The sequence below is a fragment of the Grus americana genome, chromosome 7 (assembly GCF_028858705.1).
Source record: "Grus americana isolate bGruAme1 chromosome 7, bGruAme1.mat, whole genome shotgun sequence".
NCBI lineage: Eukaryota > Metazoa > Chordata > Aves > Gruiformes > Gruidae > Grus > Grus americana.
This window is the reverse complement of record NC_072858.1, coordinates 18,029,808-18,057,800: the sequence shown is the minus strand read 5'-3', so window position 1 is coordinate 18,057,800 and position 27,993 is coordinate 18,029,808. Positions and strand designations below refer to the sequence as shown.

At 34.8% G+C, this 27,993-nt stretch overlaps 1 protein-coding gene across 8 annotated transcripts in view; it reads left to right on the top strand.

The window, feature by feature from the left end:
- IDE (insulin degrading enzyme) overlaps positions 1-27,993 on the top strand; it is a 67,235-nt gene that overhangs the window by 35,602 nt on the left and 3,640 nt on the right. For 7 of the 8 annotated variants that reach the window (XM_054832362.1, XM_054832361.1, XM_054832365.1 and 4 more), the window contains exons 13-24: positions 599-721; positions 3,148-3,230; positions 7,620-7,764; positions 10,486-10,596; positions 12,634-12,754; positions 15,035-15,126; positions 17,386-17,497; positions 18,584-18,751; positions 21,539-21,811; positions 24,054-24,115; positions 25,712-25,784; positions 27,690-27,757. In XM_054832362.1, the coding sequence (XP_054688337.1) occupies positions 599-721; positions 3,148-3,230; positions 7,620-7,764; positions 10,486-10,596; positions 12,634-12,754; positions 15,035-15,126; positions 17,386-17,497; positions 18,584-18,751; positions 21,539-21,811; positions 24,054-24,115; positions 25,712-25,784; positions 27,690-27,757 (1,431 nt within the window). Of the gene's footprint in view, positions 1-598; positions 722-3,147; positions 3,231-7,619; positions 7,765-8,290; positions 8,436-10,485; positions 10,597-12,633; positions 12,755-15,034; positions 15,127-17,385; positions 17,498-18,583; positions 18,752-21,538; positions 21,812-24,053; positions 24,116-25,711; positions 25,785-27,689; positions 27,758-27,993 lie in introns of all 8 variants that reach the window. The other variant, XM_054832357.1, reaches the window with a different exon arrangement.

Here is a 27,993-nt window from a genome sequence, read left to right as displayed (position 1 = left end):
CTGTTATATGTAACTGTTTCTGAAATTGATTTTTGCAACTTAGAAAATGAGTATATTTTGCCAATTAAATGACCTTCTAAAAATCAAAACTCCAACAAAGGAGGTGGGCAAATCCTTATTGAAACTTGTTCCTGATCTATTCTTTTAAGAAGAGATGGCTGTAAAATACACCCTAGAGCTAAATTGGACCAGCGGAGCATGCTTTGAGCAGGCACTGCATAGGAACGCTTCACTTTAGCTTGTCCATACCTATGTTCTTGATGAGAATTCTTGCTTATGTATTTAGTTTAATACCTTGATTTAGAGTTCACAGTAGCAGAAAAGATGAGACTTAGACCCAGCTTCCACTCTGCAGTAAACTTTTCAAAATTATTTTTTATCTTTTGTCGTCTTCCTCAGAGCACTTCATCCTGCTGATAGCCTACTCCAACTTGGTTTCCCAGATATTTCTCTCTTTCCCTGTTATCTTAATAGTATTTACACATAAGCTAGTGGAACACATTTTTAAATCTTTTGTTACAGCATAAAATAAATAAGTATATAGCCATTAATTAAGCAGAAATTCTACTTAGCCTCATTGTTTCTCCTATTTATCTAGAAATGGCAAAATGCTGACCTGAATGGGAAATTTAAGCTTCCAATGAAGAATGAATTTATTCCTACTAACTTTGAGATTTTGCCATTGGAAAAAGATGCGACACAGTATCCTGCCCTTGTCAAGGTAAGCTGTCTGTATTTGTTCTGTTGGCTAGCTAACCTTCTGGGAAGTTAGCAGTTAATTCCTATGTGTTTTTAAAATACAGATCATGTCATTTTCCAAAGTATAATAAACAAAAAAGGACAAAACTTAAAACATAATTGCTAGAAAGACAGTAGAGAGTTCATTCTTGCTAAACTTTGGATTATGACTATTTGGGTTCCTATGAAAATGAATCTACAAACAGCTTGAACTCTTTGCCCTTTTGAAAGTGTGTTAACAATTGATAGAAATAGTGTTAAAGCTGTTTATTCAGCAGAAGGGTAACTGCCACTCTTGTATTCTTCTGAGCAGTGTTCAGTAAGTCAAGGCTGTAGACCAGGCTATTATTTTGTAACTGTATATGGAAAAAGCTTGTGATTGCATGGAAAAAGGGAGAGGGGGATGTAAACATGTAAATAAACATCACTCTCCATTCTCCTGGAAGCATCATTTAATGATCTCAATGCATCTAGCAAATAGCAGCTTTTCTGAGTACCTAAAGTTTACTAAATATTACTTCTCACGACTGTAGTGTAGTTTTCTTTGCTAATGTGCATCTCTGTTCTAGGCTTAGTTGGAGGATAAGTAGGAAAAGTCTTCTGCAATTACGTGTTGTGCTTCAGCTTGAATACTGGATTCGGGAATATTTCTTGCACACTAGATTAATATAAGTCTACTTTAGTGCAAAGACATCCTACAGGAAAACATGTTTGTCCTGCACAGGACATTTTAGATATATACTTGAAGCAGTATTATTAACAGAGGAGGACTTTGAGCATATGTTTTTGTTCATCCTGAACGGAAACTGTAAACCTCAGCAGGGACAATACTACAGCTCTATTAAATAACACTAATTGGTTTGCTACAGAAGCTTGATGGTCCTTCAGCATCTCTGTAGCAACTAGGCAATTGATCCACACAAAAGCTTTGCTTTAAGGCATCATTGCTTTAGAAATGTATTTGCTTTTAGTTTTTCCTTTCCCTTTAAAATACATTTTCTGAGGGAAAATGTTTTTAATCCTCTGTTCATGATGAAATAGACATCTGTTTTGCCTGCATCTCTTTTATTTTCTCCCCAGCTGTATGCCTGTGCCATTTTCCTTTTGTGGGTCCTGGCATTTGTCTGACCCCACAGCAAAACATTGCAAGACCTAAATAGCAGAGATTAACTACAAATAAAGCAATTTTTCTGCTGTTTTATATGCCTAAGTGAGCTTGCTAGGAACTGAACCAGTGTTGTGGAGAAAAGGAGGGACGGGAATGTGAGTGCAGGAACAGGATGGCCATTTTTCACTGGTGGCTTGTTACTAGGTCACCTCTGTAACAGCACATCTTGCCCTGAAAAACCCTCAGGATAGAGGTTAGGGTATGGTCTTTGGCCTCAGGGCCGAATTTTTACGATGGACTGTAGCTGGCAATCTCCAGCTACTGGATCAGGTCTCCCATACTATGGCTCTACTATTTATCATTCTGTCCCTGATGCAAGATGTATTCTAAACTGCGTAGTAGCAATTTAACAGAACAAAATTGTTGTTGTTTCAGAGAGAAGCTGTAATTTGGCTTTTTAGTATGAGTCGAATATTGTGTAGAGGAAGGTCTGCTGTAAGAGATGAGACTTATTTCTTTTATGCAGAAAGGAGGAGGAAAATACTGTGCCAAATTCCTGAGAAGCAAAGAACATCTGCTGAAAAATGAGAGAAATAATTTTACATTTAAAAGTTCTCTCTTATGTATAGCAATTTAAAGAAAAGGTGTTGGGGGAATAAAGTTAACTGGAGTTGGAACAGAGAGAATCTATTTCACAGCTTTTGTGGGAGAAAAAGCAATAGGGGAAGTTGTTTAGATTCTTTCTTGTACTAGGAGATAATTCTAAAAAAATTTTGGTGACCAATCTTTTAACTGATTTCCAACTAGTTTTACTACTTTTTCTAAATGTGTGTGTGTTTGGTACCGAGGTTACTTTAAAACAACATACAATGCATTAATATTTTTTACTAAAAACATTAAATACACAATTACATTCTTAGTCTAAAACATATCTGTATGCTGCTGTAGTGCTGCATAATGGCACATCTTATTTTAATGCCAACGTTAGCAGGGAATTTTGTGAAGCTAACTCTACATTTGTTTTTGATCAGTCCTGCTGTAGAGCAGTAGTTCCCAGTTTGATCATAAGCTTATTCACAGTGCTGCAGCCATTTAACTGCTTGTTAAGGTGACATATGGCAAGAAGAGAGTCTCAGTACGGATAGATAATGTATACACAAATGTATATAGCAAGAATATGAATTTAAGGGGACAACACTAAACTGAGATTTGAAGTGGCGCAGAGACTTTTTATTTTAAATAGTGTAGTATCATACAGTTAGGTTTTGTTAGGTCACCTAACTTTTCTTTTCTTGACACAGGACACAGCTATGAGCAAACTATGGTTCAAGCAAGATGACAAATTTTTTCTGCCAAAAGCTTGTCTCAACTTTGAATTTTTCAGGTATGCCATGTTAAGTATATAGCATGAATTGCTCTCCAAACATTTCTTGTTTGCTGGGAATCTGTATTTCTGTGGCAAAGACTTTCCTGCATGTATTGAGGCTTTAAAACATTTGTCCTTGCTTTGGAATATGCGATAAGATACAGACAGCATGAAGGCTCACGTAAGTTATGCAGTAGTTGAGTAGCAAGCAGTTTGAGATGCTCCGTCTATATTAACAGGAAAAGTTTATCTAAAAATACTTTTAAAACAAATTTTATTATATGTTTTATTTGCTATACTGAAATTTGCCTACCAATAGGACCTACTACATATTGCAATATACATCTTTAAAAATGGATGTATGTTATTTTAAATTAATACTAAATCACAACCATTTTAAGATACCATTGTAAAATGCTATTCTGATAATGGGTTTAGGTTCAAATTCTATTTTAATATGCATAATGCAAGCCAGTATAAAATTCTAAGTGCTTAAAATTGTGGGATTTTATTTAAGTGACACCAACAACTGATTCTTTTTTTTTTTTTTATTTCAAAGAACACTGTATTATCATGGAATGTGTGATTCTCACCTCAAGATGCGTGAAGTGCTGTAGTGTTAATTCTGGTCTTACATTATTTTCATCACAGGAAAACTTTTTCTTAAGTGAGCATGACAGTGATGTACCTTAGTCTTCTTTTCAAGCAATAATTTTTAACTTTTGAATTAAAAAAATACTACTGTCTTTAGAGTGCAGCTATTTCTGTGCTGGCCTACTGAAAGTGAAAATAATGTCAGGAACTGTCCTCTTTTGGTCTAATTAAGTGATTTGATGATATTGCTGGAAAGGCTATCGTGGGCTCTGATAGCTGCTCGTAGATGCACTGTTAAGTCCTTGTTTTCAGTGACCACTTGAAATTTTTCTTGGCAGAATATTAGATAAAGGGTTTTTTCTGGAGAGTGTCAGATCTTGCTACCGATGTTCGTACTAGTTGCAGAAGACAGGTTGCCTGGGCATTTCCTCTTTCTTTTTGCTTTTTGAAACCACAGGGCAAACATTACAACCATTTCAACTTCGATGTGTCAGGAAATGGAAGATCAAAATGGTAACTGCCCATCACTTACACAGAGACCAACAATTGCAATACTTTGCCTTCTTTGTTCATATGTTGTGGCTTTCCCTTGTACTGTTTGGCCAAAATCCAAAATAGGATTTTATCGATGGACCTTGAGTTTATGTTATACAGTTGTGAGGTTTTTTTAAAAAATCAATTCCAAAAGAACTATGAGTGATCCAATCTCTATACCAGTTTGCGAATGATTAAAGATAATTGATTTTATGTAGAGCACACGAAGGTATAAGTATGCATACACACACAATATCATAGAATCATATAGTAGTTTGGGTTGGAAGGGACCTTTAAAGGTCATTGAGTCCAGCCCTCCTGCAATGAGCAGGGACATCTTCAACTAGCTATGTGGTAATAGTCTTTCCCTGTTAGATTTGTACTTCCATCTCAGTGAGCCCATTTAAAAAGCCAGGAGTACTTGAGCTTTGCTGACTAATGTAATGGAATGATTTATCTCTTTCCTCCTAGGAATGGTTACAGGTGGAAAGCTGTGGAAAGGGTTGGGGGCAAGGGTTCTTTCCTTTTCTTTAAAAATAATATGGTAATTGTATATGAACGGATGTGAGGAGATTTTGACAATATTGGATACATCATTTCCAAAAGAAGTTGCAAGTGTGTCTGGTTTTGATACTTAAGATTCTTTGTGAATCTCACTCTTTTGAGACTGGTCATGCTGATGGTCATTGGAGGAAATGGTGAAATGTATAGTGTTTATTCATGAAACTTGATGAAATTACTCATAGCTCTTATGGCCAAGTGAATTGGTGAATAAAGCCATCTTAGTAACATAGGTTTTCATAAAAAGTTTTCGCCTCAATTCCAGATCAGAATATGATGGCTCTGTTGCCTTGTAGCAGATTGCAAGAATTTGTTCACACTACAGAATGCTTCAGTAAGACAGAAAAAATTAGAAGGATTTCTTCTGCCTGCAGCCCTGATCATCACAAATCATTGGAAGAATTCCTAACCCAGGTGTTATAGCAGCAACTGCTGTGTAGATAAATTAAGAGGAAGTTGATGAGGGTGGTGTCTCCCTCAAACGGACAAATCCAGTAGGAATAATCTGAGTATATGAACCTCTTGAAGTCGCCGTGTTCCAAAACTGAAAATCCTTACATGGCACAAGTCTTGCATTAAAGAAACACCATAGTAAAAACCTCTGACATTGGACTTATCATTGAGCCTAAAGGATGATGATAAGCTTTTGGTTTTGTATGAATTATAATTTAAGAATGCAAGTATCTTTTTTTTTTTCTTTTGAAAGGAAGCAAAGTAACAATGTAATGTGCTGTTTTGAAAACTTTGTAAAGGTAGTTACAAATTCTGTACTTCAAGTTTCCCAAGGCTTAGAGGTGGATGTTAAGAATACAGTACCAATTATTTTTAACTGGGTACTTGCTACCTTCCAGTTTAATATTTCAAGCAACTTGAGTTGCTCATACAGTAATCCAGGATCAACACTTTAGTGTTGATTCCAGATATGTCACTTACAGCTCTTTCTGAAAGGGGAAAGGACTAGGCTTTAATATTTTACAAATAAACTATCAGTGATTGAGTTGTTCTGCTTCCTCAAGTTAAGTCAAAAAAACCTAGAAATAAGTATTTATTTACAAAATTGTCAGTAACAGAAGGTAGTTCTCAGAATAGTTGTTTTCTATTATTTTTCACTTGAGGATTAATGATTTAGTAGTCTTATTTTCAAAACTCCCTGTTGGCCTTTGGCAGCTAAATGACTGTACAGAAGTCATAACTGATATGGATGTAGTAGCCACTCAGACTGATTCTCTATTCTAGTATCAAAATGGAAAAGAATATAATGAGTTTGGAGGAAGGCTTATGATAACATAGGATTGACCTACATCTTGCTTTGACTTCAGTCTTAATTAAAAATTCAATATAAATTAGATTTGCATCATTGGGCATATTGAAATTGCTCTGTTTTGGGAAATTCTCATTGTGGGGAGAAATGCAAATAGCAGTCCTCTTTATTTTCTCTCTCTCTCTCTCTCTCTCTTTATTTTCTCTCTCTCTCTTTATTTTCCCTGACCTGTTTGCTTAAGTTACACAAGCCCAAGCCCAGAATAATTAAGCCAATGGTAGTAAAAAAGCATGTCCTAGGCTAAGATTTCAGACTATAGCAGGCTCTGCTTCTCTAATAGATTTTTTTTTTTTTTTTAATACTTTTTTAAATCTCTTGCCATGCTTCCTTTCCTTAATCTAAAAGGAAGGAGAAGTCAAAGCCTTACTAAAAACTGCTAGGAACCTTCTTTAAAAATACCTTTGCAATGTATTTTAAAGGTATCGGCATGTGTGTTGTGGTAATGTGATCTTTGTTTTACAACATTAATACTGGTATACGCTATGCAATACTGTGCTATGTAGGTGTAAATATGTATTATAGTGTGTCTCTGAATATGACCATTACTGACTGTTTAGGGAAGATGAATCCAAGTGGCGTGGTTTTGAATTGTAAGCCACGTCCTGACAGCAAATGTTTTTGATACTGCTGATTATTTCTGTGAAATTGATAATGAATTTATATGCACTTCAGAAGCTATAGAAATAAATAACTTGTCTTGACTTTGCAGATCTTTAAAACACACAGATATTTAACAGCGCAGTTGAAACATGGCTTGAGTCTTTGAGTTGCATTTTTCTTTTTGAGAAATTTGCAACAGTATTGTATGTGATAAGATGCTTCTCATATACCAGTAGAGCTTGTATAGTTGTTACCATTAAATAGATAACACAAAACATTACGGTGGCATGAAAACAGATATGCCAAACTTCTTTCCTGAGCTGAACTTAGCATGTACTGCATATTTTTTGTACTACAAATTGCTAATCTCTTAGTTTTTGTAATAGAATCTACTTTGTTTTCAGATAGTGTAGAAGTGTTAATTAAATTAGTATTCAGTATGTGGGCTTTCATTTCAGTTTATTAAATTATGTTCGTTACTCAGGGCATATTTAGTTTATTTTACTTCTGATGAATTCTGTGCAGCAAAGTAAATATAACGTGTCTTGATTTATAAGCACAAATAAGGTAATATCTCTGGAATTTTCAATATATTTAGGCATTGCTCAAACCATAAGCAAGCTAAATAAATTTTTTCATGTATGTTCATATTTGGCTTTGAAATAGGAATCCTTCATAATGGGATCCATCAGCATACTTGCAGTAAATATTGTTTCCTTCAGATCAAACTTAAAAGGCCAGAAGAAACTGAGAAATAATTTTAAACTGCATATTTTACTGTCAACATTTTCTTCCAGCCCATTTGCTTACGTGGATCCCTTGCATTGTAACATGGCCTATTTGTACCTTGAACTACTCAAAGACTCCCTCAACGAGTATGCATATGCAGCAGAACTAGCTGGCTTGAACTATGATCTCCAAAATACCATCTATGGGATGTATGTAAGTACCCAAATCAAGGAAGAGCTTAGAGCCTTAAAACTTCTTCCACTCATCAACATTTTTACATTGATTTGATGGAAGGACTTTTAAATAAAAGATGGGTCTAAGGCTGTTACTCCTTTTGATCTTGGTTATTAACCATCCTTTCTTTAATTTGAATTTTAAGTTGAATTTTGTTCAAAGTCTTCAACAATCTTTCCATTCATATTAAGCAAATTTTCTTCTTTCTTTTTATATCATTCATTAAATTAATTAGTTGTAAGATTTGTTCCTCCATTTTTAAAAAAGAAAAAAGCAACCCTAATCCAAGCTTACATATTTATTTCAGTTTATCAGATATTTACTAAAAACTCTGACTGATGGGGTAGAAGACCCCCTATTAAATAAATGGTACACTTCGGCTTTCCTGTTCAAGAACTACTGATCATGAGGCTGCATATACATACTCTTCAGTCATGTTTCTCCATCCATTACTTTGTCACTGCTTGAGGTATCAAAGCATTTCTTTTGTTTTTCTTTTTGTTAGTCGCTACATTTATGCTGATCCTCTCCATTGCAACATGACATACCTGTTTATCAGGTTATTGAAGGATGATTTAAAAGAGTATACATATGCAGCACGCCTCTCAGGTTTGATCTATGGCATTGCATCAGGAATGAATGCAATACTTGTAAGTAAGAAAAAAAAACGCAGGAGGAAATGAAACAGCTTGGGAGTTGTTGAGCTTGGAGAAAACGTTTGACTTCTGCATTTCTAAATGAGATGGTTCATTTTTTTCCTTGCATATGTCTCATGAATTAAAGGCAAAGCAAAACTGTATTTTAATCAGTACTGAGTGACCTTATTAAGTGTCTTGTGAACATGTGTGAGCTGCAATTGTTGCTGTCTAGTTCACGTTTCTACTTACTTGCATGGTAATCTCGAAAGTGCTATTGCTAGTTTTTATATAAAAAGATTAACTTTTCTGTTGAATGAATCTCAACTTTACGGATATTTTTTTAATTCTCTAATTCTGCTGTAGTGAGCTGTGGAAATGGATTATGCATGTGTTCATTAGAATGCAATACTGGATATTTATGGCTTTTTCTTAGTGTTTGTTTTTATTACGTGTTTTATAATCTATTTTAAAGAGCTGAGAATACTTACTTGGTAAATACTGATACCATGATAAATGGTTATTTCTTACTCAACTTCTCCTATGAGATTTATGATAGGAGATTTTAATAGTCTGTCTTGAAATTCTGTAAAAGCTTTTATTAACCATCATTTTATACCAAAATGTGTTTTGAAATTTACTCTAGAAGTATTATTTTCCAAAGCATCTTAGTAAGAGAATATACTGTATGAAAGTACGTGCTGCAATTTCTTTTTTTTTTTCTTATCCAACGCAAATCTCATTTCCTGGTAGCATTCACTTAACTTACTGCAAACATGGTTATCTATTCTCAGTTTCAAAGCTTACTGATGTTTCCATGGAATTCCTTTTTAAAAAAAAAAAAAAAACAACGTGTGTATAATTTTCTTCACTTTTAGTCATGGTCTAGAAGTTTAGAGTTATTTTAAATACTGACAGTTTTTTGAGGGGTCTTTATATTCTTCTACTGTAAAGATTTGATTTACATGTATTAAAATCAGTTTACTCCATTTTGGTATCTGGGAACTTCTGATATTCTTTTCTATACTGTGAAAAGTTTTATAGTGAATAGGTGTAACTGTACAGTGTTGATATTTTCAGCAAGGACAGATGCTATGCTGGAAACAATCACCCATGGTGATTGTTGAACAGTTTGGGTTCTTATGCTAATTTAGGATATCAGCCTTTGTCATAAATCCATTTATGATAGCTTTTTCTTCACATTCATGGTTCAGGTGTTTTTCAGCAACTATAGAAGAAAAAATTCTTCCAGCTGGAAAGCAGGAATTCATCTTTATATTGGTCTGTGTCCTAAAATGTAGTTTTATCCTTAATAATTAAACTGCACAAATCCAGTTAAATTCTTGTTTTGAGATAACAAGTTTTGAAAGGTTTTTTCCCCCAAAAAAGGCCTTCTAATGCCTTTTTTCATTAGACAAAACTTTCCATAGCTTGATGCAATCATATAGTTACTTTTAAGTTTCTATGTTGGTTTTTTTTGAATGACCAAGTTTATTTCATGTGTACTTTCAAAAAAAAAAAGTATGATCAGATCAATAGCTCATTATGATTGTAGACTAACTTGGTGTTTCAGCCCAGCACCATCCTGGTTATCCCCTTTTCTTGTAGCACTACTTACTTCCACTTACATAAAATGTTTTTTGAGCAACAATATAAACATGAAACAAGGTTAAAAGTAAATTGGAGAGAATATTTAAGAAGGCTGTGAATCTAGATTTCACACCTGGAGTAAAACCACTTCAGTACTCCAAATGTACAGTTTACTGACTGGACTCAATACTTGTAATCATTAAAAATCTGTTTTCTGAGTACAATTTGCTTACATCAATGTGAAATTACATTAATTCTCTGCATTCGTAACTCCTGGACAAATATGCAATATTATATTTGTCAGTTATTTCTTGATGGGCAAAAGGATTTTATTTCAGAATGAGTTAATGTTGAATAATGTTGAATTTAGAGTAAGTGCTGAAAAGTGTATTGTTCATTGAATTGTACAAGACTTGGTAATTGTTTTATTATTTTATCTTTCACATTTAAAGCAAGTTATGCACTTTTTCCATAGCTTTCTGTAAAAGGTTATAATGACAAGCAACACATCTTGCTCAAGAAGATCATTGAGAAAATGGCTACTTTTGAGATTGATGAAAAACGATTTGAAATTATCAAGGAAGCGGTAAGCTACATGAGAAATTTACATTTTGGAGTAATTTAAAATGAAATGCATTGACTTGAAATGAAACCTCAGGGCTGATTATCCATGGAAATACAGAGTGAAATTCTGCCTCACTGGGACTACAGAAGCTTTTTTCCTTTGTCTTTTTTTGTGGCCCTGAGTTCCCCAGAGTGTTTGTATTACGTTCTTCAGTTAAAAATAACTGGACCTGAAATCTTCTTTCAGTGGGTCTTTCTTATGATTGACCAAGGGATTGCAACTTGCTTTGATAGGAGTAGAAATCTAAGAAGGGAGGGGGGGACACTTAACTTTGTATCCTGTTTTACAGTTTGGAAAGGCCCCAAAGGAATCTAGCCATAAAAGAAGGGGAAAATAGATGAAGGGGGAAAGGAAGTGTTGAAAAGATTTGCAACGTTTCTTCTCCTCAGATGTGGAGAGGAGCTCTGCTCCTGGGCAAAGATCCTTTGGTGCAAAAGTAACCAGCTGCTTAAGTACATGCTGACTTCTGGAAGTCTCTCTTCCTAAATTTAATGACTGACATATATATGTAATGTCAGTTAGATTTTTTTTTTTTTTTAAAGCCCCTGAAGTAAATTTATGAAGAGTGATTACATTTGCTAAACCAAACAAGATCTGTAATTGTTCTTCTAGTGCTATCTTTAGAGCAAGACAGAGGTAAAACAAAGGAAATGAACAAATTGGATATTGGCACTTGTAGCAATGAGTTGTTGTGGAGGTATAAAAGAGTGCACAGGGATTAGACTGGTATTGAGGAACAGGCTGACTTTGGCCCAGAAAGTTGGCAGTGGATGTGAGCACTAGGGCTGCAGGGAAGATCACTCCATGTTTGCCAAAGTCTTACTTTAATCCTCTGCTGCTGGTCATTTTTGAACCAGTGACTGGCCGAGACAGGCACCAGGGCCTTCTTTAGTTCATTACTATTTAGTAGGAAATTCTAAGCAGGTGGACATCAAACATGAGGTAGATCTGTTATAACAGCACTTTATTTAGGGCTCTGTGTACCTAAGATATGTTAATTGTCTGGAAAGTTTTAACTGGATGTGACAAATGTCAAGGTAAAAAAGCTCAACCCACACAAGTCTGTGAATGATCTGGTTTGGATGATTTTCTTTAAGTTGTTTCACAGATTGTCATTATAGTTCGCTTGAACTTTGTATTATGTATGTTTTCTCACTTCATAGATTTTTTTATATAGGCCTTTTGTGTGTGTAAAATAAGGACAAAATACAAAAAAGTCAAATCAGATGGGGAGATTGCAGTTTTTCCCCTCATATCTACACCTGACAGACAAGGGAGATAGCAGCTTCTGGCTTCTGTTGGGACAGATAGAAGGATGCATCCTCAGCCACTTCATGCTCACTGTTTCTCACTTATGTGCTCTGAAATGAGTTACTTTTCTCCTGTACTGGAAATGATCCCAGCTTGCCAAAACTGTTAGTTTGCACTTTCCAGTTCCTCTGGTAGAGGAAGAAGGTTTATTTTATAAAGGTGCAGCTGGACTAGAAAAGTGTTTCTTTAGAGCAGCTCACTGATTCTTCTCTTGTACCTCCTTTATCCAGGCAAAGAATGCAAATAATTTCCCTGATGCTCCTGTATTTTTCTAACCAAGTCAGCCTAGGGAAGCGACTGGGAGAAAAATACATTTTCTATTAGCAATACTCCCCCACCTCTGGGCAGTCATCATAGAATGTGTATTTCCTGGGTGGAGAAACTTGACCTAAATAAGTATTTAGATCTAACTGCAATAATTTAATTTCCAGTAATTAATTTTATGGAAAAGTTTGATTTCATGGTCATTTCAACTGTCTTAATGGTTACTGGTTAATCCATAGGCTTAGAAGCCCACATTGTTATTAAGGCATTTTAACACAATTTTTAACAGGTCTAACAAGCAAGAGAATGTTCTTGACATTTGAAATGTATCTTTTTGATGGTACACAAAGTTGAGAGTAAAAGGTTAGTATTTTATCTTTAGAAATAGAGTTCTATAATTTGAACTTAATTGTTTTGTTTTAGTACATGAGATCGCTTAACAACTTCAGGGCTGAACAGCCTCACCAGCATGCAATGTATTATCTCCGACTCCTGATGACAGAAGTTGCTTGGACCAAAGATGAATTAAAAGAAGCTCTAGATGGTAATGTTCTGCCGGTTTTAAACTTGATTATTTTTATTTTTTGTTATGGAAAATGTCTTACTAAACTAAGGAAGGTCTGCCCATTGTTCAAGTGAGGCCCCTGCAGTGCCAAACCTGAAGTGATGCTGGTGGATGTCGATGCCGCTGCACTTGTCCTCCAGTTTCTAGAAAGTATAGCAGTTCAGGCAAAAGGTCTCAAATGACAAAACTTGCTGGTAAAATTTCAGACAAAACTTGAATGGCTTTGTGGACATGAGCCTGGGTATGGTGAATCCAATGCTTAAGCACCACTGCTAAAATTATTTGGCTCTAGTTGACATCTTATGTTCCAATGTGTCTGTGTCTGCATCTGCATTGTACTTCCCAATGTGCATACTAGTTTGTTTTTTCCATTATCAGGGAATCCTAACTTGTATTTCTGTAGATAATAAAGAACTGTAGATAATAAGGAAAAAAGTTACAATTTCTGTAGATAGTAACAATAATAAAGAATAAAGAACATAGTGGTTCTTAACAAAGAGCAGACACCCCACTATATTTGGAGAAAGAAGAAAATTCAAATTGAGAGAGAGATTCAGTTGATTTAGTAATAGCTGAAGAACTCTCCCCTACCTGTATCTTACTGTGTTACAACATAAGGCTGTTACTGGGACAGTTTGCAAAATATCTTATAATATCTTTTTGGAATACATCGAGACGTTCTTTTCAAGAAGAATATCTGGCTTTTGTATTTATTTGAGGGGGTGGATTCAGAATACATATTCATAATATTCAAAGACTGACATATACCACACTGTTTGAAGTTGTGATGCTGAAAACTGCTTCATTAAGACGGACTCTATAGATGCCCTGAGTTGGCTGCACAGGGGTGTGTGTTTTTTCTACAGGATTGCTCCAGGATATAAATATTTACTTGTATAGTTTCTTGAATGATTGCAGGTATCTCTCAGATTAGCAGCGGTGCTGGTGCTGCCTGTGAAGTCAGTGACAAAACTAATGCTGATTTGCATGGCAGTGTGTTCAGCTATGTATACGTCATTCCTTTTTTAGTGGCTACTGAATTTTGAAAAAACGAGATTTTCTGTTCCATGTGTACGTTGTCTCTATAAGATTAATGCTACTGTATTTGGCGTAAGAATGGCTAAAAATGGAATGCTGGAAAGGAATGCTGTCGACAGCACTGCTGGAATTGTGCTTGAAATGCAGGGAGTTTTGTGTGATTTTTTTTTTTTTTTTGGTCTTTTTTTCCTCTCACACTCAGCGTGACCGTAGTCTTTTGAACTATTAATATGCAATTCTAGAGGCAAAAGTTAAGGTTAGGATTATACAACAATAAAAAGTTGACTTGGAATTGAGGAAAAATGTGGAAATGAATTTTTTACTGGTGGTCAGTTACCCCTTTTAAGAGAGGGAAGGACTGATAAGCACACTATGGGTTTTTCTAATACAAATCACAAATGCGTTAGATATATTTGCATCCCTCACTGAACAACTGAGCGACCTTATAATCTTGATTGCATTTGTTCTTTCAAAGCTTTTGTGAAATACACAAGTATCGTTAGTTTTTATTTTAGTTGAGAAAATGACAAAGTGAGAAATTAATAAATTTGCTGCTTTAGTGTGGGTATTCTTGTCAGGGAATTAAGAATGGAGATGCTGACTTTGGGATGAACACCCCATCCATTCAACCATCCTACCTCTCTTATTCCATTGATTCTATATATTAAACTATACTTTGCATTATATATGAAAAATGCTTTGCAAAGACAGACTGACATAGAACGTGTGTGTATGTGTACTCTGGGATGTATGGCAAAAATACTTTTCTCGTGTATTGTTTGTTACAAAGTACTATCAAAACACCATATTTGAGTTGAGGTTCTTTTTCTAGTCTAGATGGTAAATGCACAGAGTGCACATGCTGCTTGTTTAGTTAATAACTAAGGCTTTATCTTGGAATGCCACCTGAATGATTGCAACTGTTTTCTCTGGAGAATGAATGTTTGTTCAGCATGATTGGAAAGAAGGCTTTTTTTTTTTTTTTTTCCTTTTTGGAATCTGGGTCAGATAGTATGTGAATTCTAAGCGAAACAAACTATGTGATGAGTGCTGCTATTTAGACCTGGAAACTCTAATGTTGCATTTTTAAGGAGAGATTCACTTTTTCATGAGGATGAGTTTCTCTTCCTCTAAGAAAGGCACCACATGTAATGAGGACTTAGGTGGTACTTAATGTAAAAATGCATGTAATTTATTTAACTGTCTAAATATCTATTCTAGATGTCACTCTTCCCCGCCTCAAGGCCTTTATAGCTCAGCTGTTGTCACGGTTACACATTGAGGCTCTTCTCCATGGCAATATAACAAAACAGGTTGGTGTGATACTTTCTTTAAGAAAACAATTTTTATTTAAAAGCAGCATAAAAATGGAAGACTAGTTTAATCTTCTCAGATCTTAAAACAGTTTTGCCAAATGTGGTTTCATAATTTGATTTTGTACTTTTTTTATCTTTATGGGAGTATCATAGTGTCTTTTTTTTTACACTTTAGATTTATTAGGCTAAGCGCTGCACTTGTATTGCTCTTGGAAATTTAATAAAAAACTGCTTGTGATCTAATATTTTAAAGTCTATGTTGCGTGCCATTACTATGATGTGATCAAGCTGCGTAAGGAACAATGTGCTGCAGATCCTGCTTTTCCATTTAAAAGTTTTGGACTAACTAGCAAAGATTTAAGAATCCAAGATCCTTCCAAATGAAGTACTTTTTTCAAAGCTAAACAGGAATGGTGGGCCATAAAAAAATAAGTGTCAGCTCTCAGTTGTGTCTTTTGAGGAGTAAAAACCAGAAAATGTTTGTTCTATCTTCCCTTAAAATAGTGACAGTTTGTATTTGCTTATGAAATCTAACCAAATATTTGAATATATGTACCAATACAAAAGTAGTACCTTTTTGTACATTTTTGCATTCTTTTTTTGTAGGGCTGATATCTCAGTATTTCTATGTTATACCAGCTCTGTGATATTTTACTAGCAGGGGATGTTATAAACACTGCTAGTGACTGCTGAATGTATGGAGAAGAAAGTTAACTAGTAAGGAGGGAAAAAATAAAATGATGTGAATGAGCCAAAAGCACTGGATGCACAAAGTTTTCTTTTTCATGGATGTCTCTAAATTATTTCTTTTAATTTTATAGATTAGTTTTCATGTGGAGAAATGTAAAAAGTAGTCTTTTTCCTTATTTCTTACACATTTATATATGAAAGTCAGTTCCTTCTGAAATATAACTGAATGACCAGATTTTTTAGCTTTCCATGGTGATGCAGTCCTAGCAGAGAAATTCATTCTTTAGTTGGCATAATGGGTGGCTATTAGAGAGTCCTACAGCTAGAGAACTGGGAAGGATGTACTGTTACATCCATAGCTGTGTAATGTTTAGGAATGATCTGCAAACCTCCCTGAAGATAGATATGGGTAGGAAAACTTCTCTGTCCTTCAGTGCCCGTGATGCGATCATTGCTGACAAAACTCATCAATTTTAAGCTGAATCTAAGAATGTTTTCCAACTAAAATTAAATCAAAATTTACGTACTTCTGTGACAACTTGCAATACTGAAAAATTTTTTAGTGAATCTGTACTTTTTGAAAAATTAGACCTATCTAGCTGATTAAAATTCCCATTTCTTCTTGAATTAATTTCATTCTGATATTTGTTATTTGGCTGTTCCTTTTATTTGCTGCAAGTGGGCGAAGAGCAGACTAATCCTGTTTAGAACATCTGTCTGAACAGTCTTGTTGTAAATATTTTGTTTTAATATGGTGACTTTGGAAGAATACCTCAATCTTTTTGTCTTTGATATTGGGTGGGGTTTTGAGGTATGTTGAGGGGAGAGATGTTTATTAAATTTTCAGACCTTTTGCAGGTTTTTTTATAAGATCACTTGTGTTGTGAGTTTATGGCAGCAGACTAAGAGATTTTGGCTTTCAGCCAAAACTAATTTGTAGCAAGTTACTATAATTTCCAGTATTCAGGCTACAAGAACACATAACCCTTAACAGGTAAAGCTTTTGAAGTTAAATCCTCGAATGAAACATTTTTTTCACTATTTATGATTTTTAAAAATTATTATTATTTTAATCTATCAAATAAAGTATCTGGGCAATGAGTCCTAATACTACCAGAACGTCATGGAATGTGTGTCTGAACTTAACCATTAATTTGTTTTCTAAAAATTCCATCTGCTGAGATGTCATTTGTTTGCAAACATACATTGTAGGTATCTCACTTTCAAACTCTGAAGGATGAGTACATCAAAGTGGTGAAGGGAGAGGGGAGAGAAAAAAAAGCCCATCAAATTTTAATTTCAGAAGCATTGGGGAGTAGTAGTTAAACGTGTAGACAAGATAAATGTAAAAAATCCCTCACAAAACCTTTGCCCACCAAGCCCCCATTTCCTCTCATCTGCTTAACTTCTACCTTATTTTTATTAAATTACAATATCCCTACTTTCTATTCCTGATTCTTTTTCCTTGTCACTCATATCACTATCAGTAATTGGAAAGTCTTACCCTGCAGTTAGGTACAGAATAACTAATGATCATTAAAAATCCTGTAATGTTTTCTCTTCCAGGCTGCATTAGGAATTATGCAGATGGTAGAGGACACTCTCATTGAGCACGCTCATACAAAGCCACTTCTTCCCAGTCAGCTAGTGAGATACAGAGAAGTGCAACTTCCTGATAGTAAGTTAAATGATTTATTTACTATTTTTAATCCACATTAAATTGAAATTCTCTGTTTGCTAATGGCACTTTAAAATGCGTATTATTCTGTTGCTAGGAGTTTGTTTCAAAACCAGACTTACTTCAAATTATTTTAATTTTTTAAATTAAAAAATATAATTAGTGTGTGGTTTTGTTAATAAAATTATACACTAATTATCTTCTTTCTGTTATACTTGAAAATTAATTTGATTTCATGTGTAATCTGTGTATGTAAATTGGACTTCTTGGGGGTTGGAACTAGATGATCTTTAGGTCCCTTCCAACCCAAACCATTCTATGATTCTGTGATACAGTCCTAATTCACTTCGTATGATTTATGGAACTGTGAGCCCTCTCCCACTCTCTGGTACACATAGTATACACATTTGAATGAGCACTTTTGAGTGTTGACCGTTCAGTGAAGGACTATCCTAAACGACTCTTGCTTTTTGAGAAAACTAAAAGTTCTTACACAAGTAACTTAATTTTTTTTCTAATATAAATTCTTTTGATCTCGTAGTGTTTGTATATGATTTTACTTCTATTGTGCAAAAAAAAAAATCTTATGTATGAGAAAGAAGGTTCAAGGAATTTCTGGGAGTTATACAGGAGTGATGACATATGTAGCTGTACAGCCAAAGCCGATTACCCGTAGCTGATCATCAGCCTGTGGCAACTACCATACACCAAAGAAGCTATTGGTATTAAATGCTGAATTATTTTTAATGTTCATAAGTGTTTCTGACAAGTTGTTTTTAGAAACTGTTTACACAGTAGAGGCAATGCAGAATTCCACTCCAGTTCCAAAAATACTTGCTTGAGGAGAAGCAACCGCTTTCAATTTACTTGCTGATACACTCCAGCTATGACATTTCAGTGTGTTAAAATAATCTTTTCTTTACTTGTTTCGTGAAAACTATGCTGTTAGTGGAAATTCTGCTTTAACAGTCCTAAACCATTTATTATAATTCCATCCCTCAAGTGATAGACCATTATCTTTTTAATTGTGGACAATAAGAACGTACATTTTTATGAACTTAAAATATTTTAACTTTATCTTTTTAGGAGGTTGGTTTGTATATCAACAGAGAAATGAAGTTCATAACAATTGTGGCATTGAAATATATTACCAGACAGACATGCAGAGCACTTCTGAGAATATGTTTTTGGAGCTTTTTTGTCAAATTATCTCAGAACCATGCTTCAATACTCTGCGCACCAAGGAACAATTAGGTAAGTTGTCCTGTAGTGATTATGTGTCTGTATACACATGCACGCATACTCACGCACTTACATGCAACACAATGAGGTGTTCTTTCCTTGCTTAGTGAATGGCATTTAAAGGGCACTTGGTAAATGTAAATAATTTTAACTGCTGATGACTCAAAGGAATGTTACTGTGCACAGACTCTAAATCGAGAAGAAGCAAGCATAATTTTTAAGATAAGTCTGAAATATCTCAAACCAACTCTGGCTTAAAAAGAAATTTTATCACTGTACAGAAAATTTTGTATCTAGAATTTTTACCAAAAGGAGATTAGACCAGTTTCCTAGATTTTAGATCTTCTTAAAGTAGTAGTTTGGTCTTTTCTGCTTGTGATCCTACTTCCAGGTACACTTGATGATTCATAAGGCCTATCTTAGGAATGGTGCTCTATGGGTAATGGTAAGCTGCCATATTGGTAAAAACCTAAATACATTTCAGGCTTTTTAAGAATACAGCTGTTCACCAATAAGTACAAATAATCGTTACCCGAATCAGTATGACTGAGAACTGGTAAGGTTATTCCAAACAGGGTAACAAGGAGAGACAGAGTCTTTGCATGACAGTTTGCATGACTGAAATCGTGATGAGGAGGAGTATAGTTTTTCCAAAGGTGAGAGGCAGGTAAATATCTCAGTGTGAGTATGAATTACCAGGGATATTGGGCAAGATTAGACTTTTTTTGAGCAACTAGCAGAATCAATCATACTGTACTCATCATAAGGATTTTGACTATCTAGATATCGGCTGAAAAACAGGGCAGGACCGAGGTTATTTAGCAGGTGTTTGGAATGTGCTGGTGGCAGGTTTTGTAGAGAAGTTAGAAGTAACAGCTAAAGAAGAGAGGGGGGAACCAGTGAGGAAGAGCTGTGTGAGTCTGTCCAGCACTGTGTAACTGCCAAATGATAGACTTCATAAGACTTAGGATGGAAGACAGTAGAAATACAAGCAATATTCAGTTATCTTCATGAAATTGTTAATAAGATCCCTGAGAAAGCGAAGGGAAAAAGTAGTTAATGAGTTAGTTTGCTAAACAGTAGAAGTAGTAACAAGAACTCATTCAATAAATGCTTTAGCAGTACGAGAAAGAGGAAAAGTTGTCAGTGGTGGGCAAAAAAAAGTCATAATGTTTTAGGATGGCTTTGTTAGTTTTCACTTAAAATGTCAACTGTGACTGGATAATTTCCAAAATAAATACCAGTGATCAAAGTCCAAGGCTTACCTTTGAATAGGAAAATAACAGATTAAAGGTTGTTCAGTTAAATTAGAAGCTTTTAAAGAGTTCAGGCATGATGAGCTCTACATTACATTAAATAAATACAATTATGAAATCTTGGAATTAAAAGTCTTATAACTGAGAATTTGTGGATGATAGATGAAGTAATGGAAAAATAAACATGGGTAAATGCTGTATTGTTTCCTTAATAAAGGAGAGAGAAGAGCAGGGAAATTACAGATCAGTCAGCGTAATTCTAATTCCTGGAAAATACAAAAAAAGTTATCAAACCAGTTCTGAATTCATAGAAGTTAGCTGGGGAGACTATTACTGGACAAACTCAGGTCAAACTAACCTAACTTTTTTTAATGCAAACAGAATTTGGCTATATGGATGGAAGTGGTGATGTTGTATGTCACTTCTTTATAGTTTGAAAGGCGTGTAATATTCTCAAACAAGCTAGAGACAGCACCTAGGTGGAAGTGCTACACATTTGCATGCAAGACTGGAAAGTCATGACTGGAGAATAGATAAGAATAGTTCATTGGAAAAATGGTGTTCTACAGAGCTTTATTGTGATCCAAAGCTGTTTAGTATTTTCATCAAAACTCTGGGTGATAGAAGAATGAAGATAACTTACTAAATCTTCAGATAGTACTAAGCTGGGAGAGGCTGCAAGTGTGTGGGAAGATAGAATTCAAAATTAGTTTGACATTTTGGAAACATGACTTTAAGATGCAATTTTGTAGGAACAGTTTGGCAGGAATAATCAATGGCTCAGATAAAAGCTAGGAAGCAGCTGCGTAGGTAGCAGTTATGTAGAAAACAATCTAGAGGTTACAGTGGATCAGAAGTAGAACCTAAATCAGCAGTGTCATGCTGCTGTGTAAAACACTGGGATATATAAATGGGAGCTCCACACACAATAATACTCCTATATTGTTCAGGTAGGGATTTTGAAATACTGTATCCAGTTTTGACATGAGCATCAAGGAACAATTAGGGAGCTATAAACATTTAAAAGATTGAAATATGACAGATTTGTTATTAAAAGAGGGGAGGAAGACTGAAGAAAGGCTTAGCTGTTCAGATAAGCAACAGCTGCAACAAAAAGAAGGGAATAATATTTTCTTTGTATCTAATTGATAAGATGAGAAATAGTGGTCTTACATTGCAGCAAAGAAAATTCAGATTAGACGTTATGAAAAAATACTAATAATTTCCTAATGTTGAGTCTAATGAAGCACTGTTGTACAGCTTAATTTCTGGTTACCTAATCCTGATGACAGAATTCCTTTTGTTCTGTCTTGGTCTGCCTCATTTCCTCCTCATCCCTCCCTTGAACTGATATTTACCTCAGTGAAATAAAGATGTGTTAAAAAACCACAGTGACGTATTTTTAAAACCTGCATTATTTCATTTATAATACAGAATGAAACTTAGCATAAAATTGCATTCCTGTCAAACATGCCAGGTTTGGCAAACTTAGTGCTGGAACAAGGGATTTCTTTTAATTTGTGTCTATTCTTGTTTTGCCAAGGTTACATTGTGTTCAGTGGTCCACGTCGGGCAAATGGCATACAAGGACTGCGATTTATTATCCAATCTGAAAAGCCACCACACTATTTAGAAAGCAGAGTTGAAGCATTCTTAAAAACTATGGAGAAATGCATAGAAGACATGACAGAAGAGGCCTTCCAAAAACACATCCAAGCTTTAGCAATTCGTCGCCTAGACAAACCAAAGAAGCTGTCTGCAGAATGTGCTAAATACTGGGGAGAAATCATTTCCCAGCAGTATAACTTTGACAGAGGTAAGACAAATTATAATTTCTTTAAAGCTGAATGCTGTAGTTTGGCTACACTTGTGACTGTTGAGTGTCGTATTCATTTGGGAACAACTTAAACTTTTACGTAGCCTGTGCATAATTGACTATGTTTGTTGTGATTTGTGTCCTGTAAATTGTATCTCTTCCTTCTGCCCTGAGAAAATGTCTCATCTGTGGAGGCTGTGCTCTCACTGCTGTGGGAGCTGCTAGTAATAGAGGATAACGTGTTCCCTGATGTTCACCATATGGTAGGGGTTAGCGAATGCTTCATTGACCTTCCGTTCTTTCCCTTAAGGCTCAGTGAGACACAGAGTAGGTCAAGGATTGGAAGTGGTTTGAATGCAAATGCTGATGTCCCGTAAATTCAAATTTCTGTCATGTTCAGATGTCTCTATTACATATGTGCCTAATAGTTGACTGAGATGCATTGAAATTCACTTTGACATTCCTGACGGTGCCGAACCCTATTCCTCTTCCCATTGTGTAGTTCTTTTGAGGGAGCAATGGCAGAAGCAACAGCAGGTATCTTAAGTAACATGAGACGTGTCTCAGCTTGGAGCAGGCTTGAAGAAACATTGATTTCTTTGTTGTTTTTTTCATCCATGATACTTTGAAGATTATAAGCTTGTAGAAGACCAATTGAGATCCAACTTCTAGTGTTATTATTGAAAATGGACTGACAGTTATTTACATTGTGATCCTATGTAGCATTTAAGTCGTACTTTTTCCTTTCATCATTGTTTGAAGATTTTTAATCTAAAATACTGAGGTATATTAGTAATATAGTTTCTAACATTAAAAAAAAAATTAGTTTTAGGTACAGATCAGCTTTTCCTCACATGTTCATGTCTCGACTCTTATTCACAGCTATGATTTTCCATCTTCTGTACATAATATGCATCCTACGTAAAACTCTCTCTGTATGCTGTGACTTCTCTTCTGCTTTATGTGCACAGTATTGGCCTTCTACATAACAAATACAGTCTCTTTGGTCGACAGTGACTAACCGAACTGTTTCAATAGTGAAGAATTTTGAATTGTCATCTAGCTTGATCTTGAGGGAACGAGAGCTACTTACAAGGTTTCATGCCTCAGTATAAGGAGTTATGTGGAAACTTATCCCCTCAGTACTTTTTTTGTGTCTGATGAAACACTTTAATTTTTCTCTGCCTTAAATGTTTTGGGTTTTTTTACCATACTTGGATCTATATTATCTCTCTGAAATTTCTTACTGCTAGCTGTAGCTGTATCTTTTATATCTAAATCCCACTCAACTTATTATTTCCCTTGACTTTTATATCTTTAATTCCCTTCTACCCACTAGTAATTTTATTTCATTAATGATTCTAATATGACTAGAATTGTCAAAATCAGAAATTCATATTCCAACCTTAACAAGTGAAAGTGTTTTTTTCTTCACGTTTTTACATTTTTATTATTACTACTTTTACTGTTTTACTTTAAAAATTTTCTCCCAAATGTAATCTAATTTTCCAAATGGTGTTCTGTTGGTTTTTTTTATTTCCTCCATGTAGAACTTCATATTAATTGTTTACAGCCTACCTCACAGACTTGTTAGCTGCATATTTGTTCTCTTGCACACATTTTTTTCTTGATCTTCCTGCTTACCCTAAGAAAAGCAAGCATGCCTGCAACAGAAAAGATTCCTGCTTATGCAGCAATGATATTACATGATTAGTTCATTACAATTTAATTTATATGAAGCAATGTAGCTACTGAGACACATTGTCCCCAGATACCTTAAAGGTGATTATTCCTTAACAGGTATGACGTAGGCACCGTTCCTTACCTTTATTTAAAAGTACATCCTGCCAAAGTACATCCTACCGTCCTGTTTCCTAACTATGAATAAAAGCCATCTATAATCAGTCTGCATTAGAAACACATAACATTGATTTGAAGATAATGTGGAGAAGTAGGCATATCTTTTTTAGCTACTGAATAACATACAGTGCAATCAGTATTCTTCAAACATGCATTTTTAGTAAGTCCAATCAAATGGACTTACTAAAGTATAATTTTCTTCCAAGCTTCTAATGACACTTTTAGTGATGCAAGTAATAGCTTGAAAGTTAACAATGAAAAGCATATCATTTGCAGTCAATTACAACATCTGAATTTGAAAGAAATATACTTTGAATAAGTAGTGTGCTAATAACCAGCTATGATTTGCAGACTTGTCCTAATTTTTGCTATTGTTGTGCAGATAACATTGAAGTGGCTTATCTAAAGACCCTGACCAAGGATGATATTATACAGTTCTACAAGGTAAGTTAGGCATGTAGTTAAAATTTTACTGGGAAAGAGATGTAGACGTAACTGGGTTGTTATTTGTGTGAACTATGAAAGCATATAGTTATGCCTGGTTTAGGTTGATGATATGATTGATGCAGATACCTTAATAATAATTTTTGTTTCCTGAATCTTACTTAGTTTAATGGCAATTAGCATACTGTAAAAATTGTGAAGAAGGATTTGGTTTTGTTGTGGTGGGGGTTTTTTTCCTTACTAGCTCTTACTGTCCTCTTGTCTCATTTATCCTTTCTTTATGAATAAAAAATGTGCCGGTTTATGACCATGCTTGGCCAAAATTGCAAATTTGTTCTTTTATTTTTTTCTTTAACCAGTAAATGATTCAGCTTATTTTGTGTGCATGAATTGTGAATGAAACAGATATTTTTAAAGCTTTGTTCACTGTAAATCAACACTTTTTTTTCTTCCTGTCATAGTTCAGCAGAACAAAGAAGCAGCATAATGATGCAATAATTGTACATTGCAACTCAGCATGAAGTTGCTAGATAGATATCTAATACAAGCAATTGAAATACTGGGGGGGCCTCCAAAAAAAACCCATAAATTTGGTCTCATTCTTTCTGTGTTGTAACAAATTTCATAGGTAATAAGTCACTATATTGCGAGGTGACATATTGTTTTGTTACTTACGGAGCAGCTAATAGCTCAGGGAATACTTTGAAAAATAATGTAGATGTATGTCTTTGGAACTTATTATTGGATGGAAAAAATTCTGCCCGTGAAGAAGCATGGGTATGTGTGTGTGCATGTGTTCTTTTTTTCTGTCTTGGGGGCCTAATGTCTTTCAAAATGGTTTCTCTCTTGTACTCTGTCTTATCCTTTTTACTATCCAAGGTCACTTCTATATTACCATCTGTTTTTATCAGATTTAGTCTTAATGCTTAAAACTGGTTATTACTTATGTGGCACAATGAACACTAATATGTTTTGTTCGTTTTTTTTTTTAATAGTAGGATAGCATGGGTGAAGATATGCAGCAAATACAAAATTAGTAAATGGAATTTCAGTAGCTGTTGCTTAATAAAAGATAACTTGAACAAGTATCCACATTCTGGCTTTGTAGGAATCTATGCTATTTTGCTTGCACTAATGCTCGTTACATGATTATGCAGTATCCAGAGCAAAAATAACTGGCTAGCCATTATTAAACTCAGCTATTATTAAACTAGCCGGTTATTTCTAGTGAGCTAGTCCAGCTGAGTTTAATAATTGTGTTCAGGATGATGTGCTTCCAGAAGGCTGCTAGGGATTGAAAATTCTGCAGAGAGTTTAGAATGCATTCCTGATACTATGATAGTTAATGGCTGAATTCCTATTACTTCTAGTTTTTCTGAGTCACAAACAGTATGTGAATTTCTTAACTTGATTGTAAAATAATTCAAAGTCCTGTATATATGACTTCTAATAATATTTGAAGGGACATCCCAAAAATCATCCCTCATTTTAAAGCTTAATTTAAAATTTAAATGCTTTTGTTCTTCTCCTGTTTCATAAATATAATGTCTGAGTGATACTTCCCACACCTGAAGGACTTGATGTTTTTTACTGTAGGTGCTGTTGGCAATAGATGCTCCCAGAAGACACAAGGTATCAGTACACGTCCTTGCAAGGGAAATGGATTCCTGTAAGTATTGTGCTGAATTAAGTATTTAATCAATTCCTGTTCAAGCAAGTCATAGATAAAGACAGTTGTGTTATATGATATAAATGCACTATAAGAAAAACTCATCTCTGGAGATTATATACCTTTCAGAGGAAAAACTATTTCTTTTCATAGGTTTTCTTCACATGGGTGATTCAAAATTTCTGATTGATGTTTGTGACCAATTCTTCAGCTATTCTGAAATATATTGATATTAAAACAATATATCTTAAAATAACACTTCTTTTTTCAACAGGAAATTTTAAAACAAACATAAAACTCTGTAATAGTCCTACAGGGAAAAATAAAATTAGGATTTGCAGTTATCAATACAATATAGTGGATTTTTTTTCCTGACAAGCAATGAATGTCCACAATTTTATTCCAAGCACCCTCAAAGGAAAACAAACAAACAAAAAACAACCCCCTGGGAATGTCAAACATTATATTTAAACTTCAGAAAGTCAAAGTTTATTTAGGTTTATTTTCAAATTATCTATATTAGCTGTGCATTGCAAACTGTGTTGTTCCATTTTAGAATTCAAGAAAGAAAAGGTTAAAAGTGTTTCTTGTTAATATAAATAAACAGAGGAAAAGCTTCTATATTGTTGTGTGCGGACTTTTCACCAATTTATACTGGACTTAAATTCCAATGTGTAACTGGTTTATCTGTAAACCAGAAAGAAGCAGATAGCTGTGTGCCTGTCATGAAAACTTCCAGTCTCAGTGTGATTGATTTTTATGGTACCGTGGAAATTGTAACTTTGCAGCTGAGTAAGGAAGGCTTGCTTCAAAGCATCTTTCAGGTTTTCATGACTAAACATTGCTAAATACAAATAGCTCTAATACTTTTCCTATCTAGAGAAAACTTTCTAAAGTGTAGTAACTACATTGCCAGAATGGTTTATTACTTGCTTGGAATGGTATCTTCCCAAGACAAGGGTGAGCATGGGAGGCAACCTAACAAGTGGTTACTCTTACAGAGGTTATATCAAGATATTCTCTCCACATACTCCCCGGTCCTAAACCATTTGATCTAGCATGTGGCCTCTCTTCTGTGTTGAAAGAGAAATTAGGACTTTAATGCATCTCCCATGAGTCCAAATGAGCATTCTTCCAAGTGCAGGTGCCCATCTGCTAGAGAGTAACGCAAAGGAGAAAGGCTAAAAAGCTTCCCAAACAGAACCCTTCCTCCTAGAGGCAGACACTCAATTTTCTCTTAGTATGGAAAAAATCAAAAGTGGTAGAGATCTGGTATTTTAGGAGGGGGAAGCACTTGAACTCCCAGGGTGAACAGTATGTTTGAAATTTGAGTGTGGAGGTAGGAGGGAGGTTTAAGGAATTTAAGACTAGAAGTTCTTATGGACAAGTAAATTGGATGCAGGAAGAAGTTTTGGGCGGACTGGAGTAGGGCATGCGTGGGGACAGGCAGGGAAGAATTTGGGGTTGCTATCCAGAATTTTGGTACATGGAGTAACCCCCATGTCCATAGGCATGTCCTTACTAAAAGATGTGCTGTTGTTGCATTGCTTTTGTTGCATATACCACTGACATTTACTACTGTTCTCATAATTTGTACTGAAAAACAGTTTTAAGTATTCATTGATCAGTAGATTAGCAATTTTTATTTTTGCATTATCTTTATGTGTAAGTAAAATGAATAAAAACCACAGCCTTGGCACATGCTCTCAAGTCAAATCATGGATTAAGCTCTTTGTATTTCTGAAGACAGCCATGGAGTGTAAAAACAAAATGTTCAGAAAATCTTAGATGCTTGAAAATTAATAACCTGTGCTTTATATAGATACTTGCCTTAGAAAACAGTTTATTATGTAAAAGGTACTGATTAAATGATGGTCCTGAATTAATTTTGATGATGTTAAATAGGCCCCGTTGTTGGAGAATTTCCATGCCAAAATGATGTGAACCTGGCACCAGCTCCACCGCTACCACAGGTAAAAACAAACAACACAGGAAAAAATCCCAGGCTGTATTCTTAATGTGGAAGTTTAGTATCATTAAATAGAAGTTTATAGGAAGAAACAAACTTCTTGAAATTTGTGCTGTTGTGGGACTGATGTTTCAGCTTCAGCTCTTTTCCACATGCATTGTCATCCTCAATAACTAACAGGAATTTTTCATTATTTTTTTTGTTTTCCTTCTTTTTAACAGTCTGTCCTGTTACCTCTGT